This window comes from Sardina pilchardus, chromosome 13 (assembly GCF_963854185.1).
Source record: "Sardina pilchardus chromosome 13, fSarPil1.1, whole genome shotgun sequence".
In the NCBI taxonomy this organism is placed as follows: domain Eukaryota; kingdom Metazoa; phylum Chordata; class Actinopteri; order Clupeiformes; family Clupeidae; genus Sardina; species Sardina pilchardus.
In genome coordinates, this window is record NC_085006.1 from 23,357,117 (window position 1) to 23,364,371 (window position 7,255).

A 7,255-nucleotide genomic window follows, 5' to 3' on the forward strand; every position below is an offset into this window, starting at 1 on the left:
CCAGTTTGTGTGGGCTCCCTCCTACAATGGACCCTGAGTGGCTTCACCTCTGTGCCTCCCCTCGTGTAGCTAAAGGAGGAGAGCAGAGCGCCTCCTGCTGGAGATGCTGGTATTGCACTTGGAAGTAGGCGGTATCCTGCAGGGAGGATAAACCGATTCCACATGGACGGCATCATTTGTGGACGATTATGTGCATAATTTGCGTCGTTCATGTGGATAGTCCCAGCAGGAAATTGCAAGCTCAACCACCAATCCACATGGACGACATAATGTGGCCATCAGTAATCTGGCACCCAATTGGCTTGTTTGTGAGAATGTTTGTGAGAGTGGAACCAAGTGAGCACATGTTTACAGATGGTGGCAGCCAGCTGGGATGCTAACTGTCTGAAGCTAAGCTAACCCTCCAAATCCTGACCCTGGGGTTTCGCATCGCCTTACAGCCTTACAACCACGTTACAGCTTGCACTTGCACCAGATATGTCCAGAGATGTCCACTCCTTCACAGGGAACTCCTCTCACTGGCACATGACATCTGGCTCCAAATGAGTTCAGGTGAGATTGTGATGTTGTTCTGTACCCAAACCCCCCTTCAGAAATACTCCACCCTCGCCAGCAGGGGGCGCTCAGAGGGCAGATCTGATGAAGAGGACCCTTGGAGGACGACCCTTCTGTGTGACTGACCGGTCCGCCGAGTCAGATGAAGAACTCGTCGGCCTGTAGCGTGTGATTCTGGCCCAGAGACGGACCCGGGTCCCCCCCCGCTGTCCGCTCCTCTGCACTCCGCACGTCACTGCCGGGGCTCGTGCACGCGTCTCCTGGAGACGCCGCCGTGACCTCTGCCCTCTGCCCGGCGCCGGCCGGAGACCCGGGCGCCCACATCCTGCTGATGCCCGCCGCGTGCGGGGGAGCGTGGGGGGGCGCGTGCGGGTCGGGCAGGCAGCGGCTCAGCTCCCTGGCCAGCGTCTCCAACGCCGACGCCCCCACGGCGGCCGGCCTCTCCACCCGCGAGGTGGAGGAGGAGGTGGAGGAGGAGGAGGGCACCACGGCGCAGCCCGTGTCCACGTTGGTCTCCGGTTCCTCCTCCTCCTCCTCCTCCTCCTCCAGGAGCAGGAAGGAGAGCGAGGAGGACGAGGAGGAGTGGTGGTGGTGGAGGTGGAGGTGGTGGGGTTGTGCGGAGCCGGGCGGGTGGGCGGGCGTGGGCACGGGAGCGGGGGCAGGGGCAGGGCTGCTACGCTGGGACGAGTAGCAGGAGCTGCCCGGAGGGGTACTGCAGCAGCTGTCCGAACCCACGCTCTCCCCACCCCCGCCCCCGCCTCCCGTCTGCCGTGGTGCGTACGGCCCAGGCTCGGCGCGCATCCGGCCCACGGTCGCCCGACTCTCTCTCAGCTGCGCCAGCCGGCCGGTGGGGGAGAGGGCGGCGGGCACCGTGGAGCTCCGCGGGATGCCCGCTCGGGAGGCGGGCAGGTTGGCAGGGGTGAGGGGGAAGGCCGACACCAGGGGGCGCTGGGCCTGGACACACCCTTTCACCTGCAGGGACAGACGAGCAGAGCAGGCGGTTAGTGAGGGTCCCCCACTTCACTGTGAAGCGCTTTGGGGGCCTTGAAAACCTAAAACCGTTACATAAAATGCAGTGTGTGTGTGTGTGTGTGTGTGTGTGTGTGTGTGTGTGTGTGTGTGGTTACAGAGGAAAATAGAGCTGCACAATGAATAGATTTTCAGAATCGCAATTTCATTGCAAAGTGTGCAATTAGTCCTGCAGCATGCCACTCTGTCCCAACAGTTAATCTGGTCACATCTATGATTTTCATAATCATGTTCATTGGTGACCTTGTGTGACAGACAGTGAAGCTCACCCATCAGGAGTGCTGTGCTTCCCATGCATTAGGCATAATGCTCCTTTAATCACAAGTGGCTCATCTTAAAGAATCATCTGGAATATTGAACTGAAGCTTGACTTTTAAAACCTCTCTGCTTCTAACAGGATCTCTACCAATGCAACAGTAAGCAACAACAACATCCCACTTTTTTAGATGTTTTTAAATGCACAGAGGTCTGGTATCATATGCAGTAACAGAGAGACTCTTTTCCATACACCTTTGTGAACCACTAAATCAGTGGGTCACTAGTGTACAGTACATGCTAGTGGCTACCCAAGCCTACAGAACACAGGAAGCATCTGGTTAATCATTACATTATTTTTTAATGAAAGGATCAGACAGAGCAGCTGCCCGCAAAGGAAATGTTGATGGAAAAATGGCTTTTTGGAGACAAAGGGCTGGACCTCACGTCCAACGCCCACTCCCCTGTGCACCGCACGGTTCAGTGACCCTTTCCTCTTCATTTGACTCCATCAGTTTGTGTTGGTCGGACATCTAAAAACCTTTTCCTTGGCAAGCTTGATGGCCTGTTTGTATTGGGACTGACAGCCCTCGCTGCTTCAGGAATTCAACCCGGTCCAAGCGGAGGACAAGACCGAGCGAGGCATCCGTACCGTGGCAGGCGGATTCCTCCCGGCGGGAAAAAAACTTTTTCCATGGCTGCTGCGCGGGATAATTACAGAGTGCTCTCCACTCTCCCCCGGCCCACTCAGTCACAGAGAATTTCTCTTGGCGTGTCGGCCCGCTGAGAAAGCCACAATGACTGAGCACGAGCACAGGCACAAGCAGGCCAACCACTGCCCCCCCCCTTCTCTCTCTCTCCGCCATAACACCCCCCTCTCCCCTCCAAACCCCTTCCCATAAGCCTCAGCGGAGCGACAGACAGAACTGCGGGTTTCCACTACCAGCGCTCCAGGCTTCCGTGCTGAAGTGAGACACAGAGCAGAGCAGAGCAGAGCAGGGGAGGGCAGAGCAGCGCAGCGGTTTCACATGCACTGAGAGAGAGAGAGAGAGACAGAGAAAGATAAATAGAAAGAGAAAGAGAGAGAGAGAGAGAGGGAAGGAGAACGAGAGAGAGAGAAAGAGAGCAAGAGAAAGAAAGAGAGAGGGAGGGAGAACGAGAGAGAGAGAGAGGGAGAAAGAGAACAAGAGAGAGAGAGGGAGAGAGAGAGAAAGAGAAAGAGAACGAGAGAGAGAGAGAGAGAGAGAGAGAGAGAGAGAGAGAGAGGGAGAGGGAGAACGAGAGAGAGAGAGAGAGGTTGGAAAAACACCCCCCACAGAGCCTGGGGTCCACAAACATGACCCTGTGTGAGAGAGGAGGAGAGAGGAGGTGCTGTGGTTCTCTGCGCTGTGGTGGAGAGAGGCTCGTCCCCTGACCGTAATCACAGCGCACATTCAGCCTCCTCGCTCAACCAGATGACACAAATCTCTCAACCCAACGCCATCATTCTGCCTACAACTACATAACCAACGTGGAATGTCAATTAGGTAATATAGGGAAAGAATGTCTAGCCACATGTTATGGTTACTGCGGTTACTACTAGAGCCTGCTAGCCAACGATGAGGACATTCTGTAGGTAGGTGCCATGAAAAGACATTTCTTAACTTCCCTCACAGACGCTATACCACAAAAGCAGTAGAAGGGCCAAATATAAAGATACACACAAAAGAGACTGCAGCCCTTATGATGACATGACATGAACAACACACGTGAAATGATGACACATCCACAGCTTATTTTTGTGCAGACGTCCCATTTAGACATCAAAACAGGCTTGGCAAACACTTCCATGGGATGACTAATGATTCATTATGATTGATTTCAGCACTGATTAATGATTAACGTGGATAATGTACAATGTCAAATAGACGACAATACTCTAAAAATCATCATTTACAGTTTCTTTGTGATTTATAACTTATAACTGAGTTTAGCCATAGACGAACAGCCCAACGTAAGCATGGCACCCTGACCACCCTGACGACAATACTCTAAAAATCATAATTTACAGTTTCTTTGTGATTTATAACTTATGACTGAGTTTAGCTCTTAGACAAACAGCCCAACGCAAGCATGGCACCCTGACCTGAAAGAGGATCTTGTTGCCGTCCAGGTCCTCGGTCTGCCAGCGGGTGGCGCTGATGGGCGAGCAGGGGTTGGGCAGCAGCGGCACCAGCTGCCCGATCTCGCCGGCGCGGAACTGGAGCACGGCCGAGCCGCAGGGCTGCACGCGGACGCCCGGCTGCAGCTGCTTCAGCGCCAGCTGGAGGGTGACGCCGCGCGACGGGGGCAGCTGCGGCGCGTACTCGCCCCGGTACTCGCGCGCCGGGTGCGGCCCGGGCCCGTCCAGCGTGAACCAGCAGAAGCCGGCCTTCTGCTCCTCGGCCCGGCGGCCCAGCACCGTCTCGTAGAGCCGCACGGCGTCCTCGTAGTTGTCGTAGGCGCTGTGGAGGGTGAGGCGCACCACCTCGCCCCCGCAGTGCACCGGGCGCACCCCCCACACGGGCATCCCCGCGCCCAGGCTGTAGAAGTCACGGCTGGGCAGCAGGTACGGCCTACAACACACACATCAGAAAAACACAGCAATTTACTTACACACATTATATTTATACAAATGAATATGGAATTTTGTACAGTATGTATAGTCACACTGATTTACATATACCAAATCATTTCATTTATATTATGTGAATAGGAGTGTAGTGACACATGTATACAGGGCACACAAATGATAACGCACAACTTACGCAAGATATGGCATATTTAAATGTGTATATGAATGGTACAACTGCACTATTCAGATCAGCACTTTCCAGACTATTGTGCAGTAGTTCCATAGTACCATTGGACTGTTCAGATACTTCTGAGGACCCCAACCTGTGCTTCTGTTGGGACCACCAGAGTAGAAGGAGTCCCTCATTAAAGTGTGCGTGTGTGTTCATATTGGTCTGAGCACTCATTGGCCCCTTCTCAACCTCTCTCCTCGATCCTCAATCCTCGGTCCTCCGGCTCGTTCCCCACTGATCTAAAAAGAACACTGGACTGGAACTATCCCATTGATGCCGCCCCATCATTCTTTTATAGATCAGTGGGAACGAACCGGAGGACATGGAAGGAAGGATAGATAAAAAGACGAATGAGAAGGGCCCATGGGGTGGTTCTCAAACTCTCTCCTCGATCCTCTGCCCTTGAGGCTCGTTCACTGATCTATAACTAACACTGAATAGACTATCCCATTGTTGCCGCCCCATCATTCTTCATCTAGATAAGTGAGGACGAGGATCGAGGAAGGAAGGGAGGGTGTATAAAAGACCAAATGAGAGGCACCCAAAGAGTGTGTGGCGTGGAGAGGTGCGGGGGGGGGGTGCGGGGGCGGACCTGAGCAGGGCGTTGCTGGGCGTGGTGCTGGACGTGATGTGGATGCCGGCCGAGGCGCGCGGCCCGCCGCTCTCCGTGTGGTGGTACTGCCAGGGCGGGCGCTGCAGGAAGTCCAGCACGCGCAGGATGCGCTCCTCGCCGTACGCCTCGTGCAGGAACAGGGTGATGGCCAGCGCCGGGTAGCCGGCGGACGGGCACAGGTGCGGCCGGGCGTAGCCCCGCAGCGGGCTGGCGCGCTCCGACACGTGGAAGAGGCGCATGCCCGGGCTCACCCACTTGAGCAGGCGGTCCAGCGTGTACTGCAGCAGCAGCGAGTCGCCAGGGTTGGCCAGCAGGTGCATGGTGACCGGGGGGAGCTCCGGAGACGGCACTGCCATCAGCTCACCTGGGGGGGGCAAGGGGGGGCGGGGGGCAGAGGGCAGAGCAAGTTAACCAGAGGGCATGCTGATTATAGACTGGGGAATAGAGCTGGTCCAAATTCAAAGTCTGAAGTCTGAGTGGGCATCGATTGTGCTTGAATTTCCCCTTGGGAATCAATGAAGAATATATCTATGTGTTTTTCTTTTTAGAAAATTAAGAAAAGTTTTAGATATGATGAATGAAAACTACATGGCTGCATCACACAAGCATCATGACACAAACCTATGGTGATACTAGCATGACACAAACCTATGGTACTATAGTGGTAATGGACATCATAGTAGGAAATACTTCTACTTACCGCAGCTGGATGACAGTTTGCTGTAGTCCGACCTGAGAATTTTAGATAGAAAAAAAATGTGCTTTCACAAAACGTCTGTATATCGACATTGGCGATCACTGTTTGTGATCACTGATGCGTTTCCTAACACATGGTAAGGTGATTTCAATTCATTAACCCAACCCCTCGCTTGGTGAGACTGCGTGCCTAAGCTTGGCTTAATATGGTCGCCTCGCCCAAACAGCGTTTCTCCGCTAAACATAAGAGGATGGGGACAAATCGGCTTTCCCCGAGACATTCATTTTCGAAATCAGACGGCACAGCACGTTCGGTTTACCAATGTCATGAACTTCATCTCTGGGCCATACGGTGCTAGCGTTATGTGTTTGACAAACCAAGTCTGGGACATAAATTCAACTTTAATAGGACGCTATCCATTGTACTGTGCCACTGTTCTTTTTAAGCACAACTCCACATGTGAAAACTGAAATCTTCTGAAGGCTATGTGAAAAAGATAAGCTGCATCGCTTCAATTCACGTTAGTTTTTCTGCTGTTGGTCCTGGTTGTCAAGACCACCTAAAGAGGGGGGTTTTCCATCAGTCAACCAAAGATGCATGACCATTTCAGTTTTCTATTTATATGTTGAATTAAGTAATCCCCTTGCTTTGATGACAACCATGAATTTTATGAAAGTGATAAGCTGCTAACTTCAACTCGTTGCAACAAGTTGCTCATAGTATACTGCCTGCGCATTTACCATTTAGACTGCTTTGTTGGAGTAGTTACCGTTATCTACATCATTCAGAAAGTTATATTATCGTTACAAAAATGTCATATTTGTTATTTAAATAAATTGTTTTCGATCAGCAATTTAGGACAAAGGTACTGTGTTTTCTTAACCACTAAAAGGAGAATGTCAGAACCTTATGCCAGCCTAGATACCGCAAACAAACCAACAAAACAGGGGCTAGCAACCAGCTGGCTAACTTAGCCCCCCAAAAAGCTAGCTAACCAAGTAAAAAACTTACTCTGCCGTCTCGGCTCCGGAGTCCACATTCTCATCGTCCGCTCTGTTATGGAATAAATGTGCCTTGCGTAGCATCGTCCAGAAGATCAGATGCCGAGATAATCCTGCTTACATGTTTTCCACAACCTGCCATAAACTTGCATGCTTTTGGACTTGTCGAAGGCACAGAAAAGTCAGTCCGTATCCATCTAGACTAGAGGACAATCTGGTAAGCATCGATTTCAGGGCACCTTGACGTCATCTGCTCCACGATAATTAATTACATTTTCAG

General features: G+C 52.4%; 1 protein-coding gene across 1 annotated transcript; it reads right to left on the bottom strand.

Moving 5' to 3' along the window:
• Positions 1-3,729: 3,729 nt before the first annotated feature.
• LOC134099456 (protein FAM124B) lies at positions 3,730-7,172 on the bottom strand. The gene is made up of 4 exons (XM_062552332.1): positions 6,986-7,172; positions 5,978-6,009; positions 5,257-5,641; positions 3,730-4,433 (listed from the first exon to the last, which is right to left on the bottom strand). Exons 1-4 carry the CDS (start codon positions 7,057-7,059, stop codon positions 3,902-3,904), a joined length of 1,023 nt encoding a protein of 340 aa, XP_062408316.1. The 5' UTR covers positions 7,060-7,172; the 3' UTR covers positions 3,730-3,901.
• Between the last annotated feature and the right edge of the window lie 83 nt (positions 7,173-7,255).

What these genes read in the sequence shown, in the direction of transcription:
- LOC134099456 (XM_062552332.1), bottom strand. Translation starts at nt 7,059, where the DNA reads ATGCTACGCAAGGCACATTTATTCCATAACAGAGCGGACGATGAGAAT. An exon ending in CAAACTGTCATCCAGCTGCG is followed by an intron (nt 5,642 to 5,977) that starts GTAAGTAGAAGT and finishes TGCCCCCCCCAG; the next exon opens with GTGAGCTGATGGCAGTGCCG. An exon ending in CCCAGCAACGCCCTGCTCAG is followed by an intron (nt 4,434 to 5,256) that starts GTCCGCCCCCGC and finishes TGTGTGTTGTAG; the next exon opens with GCCGTACCTGCTGCCCAGCC.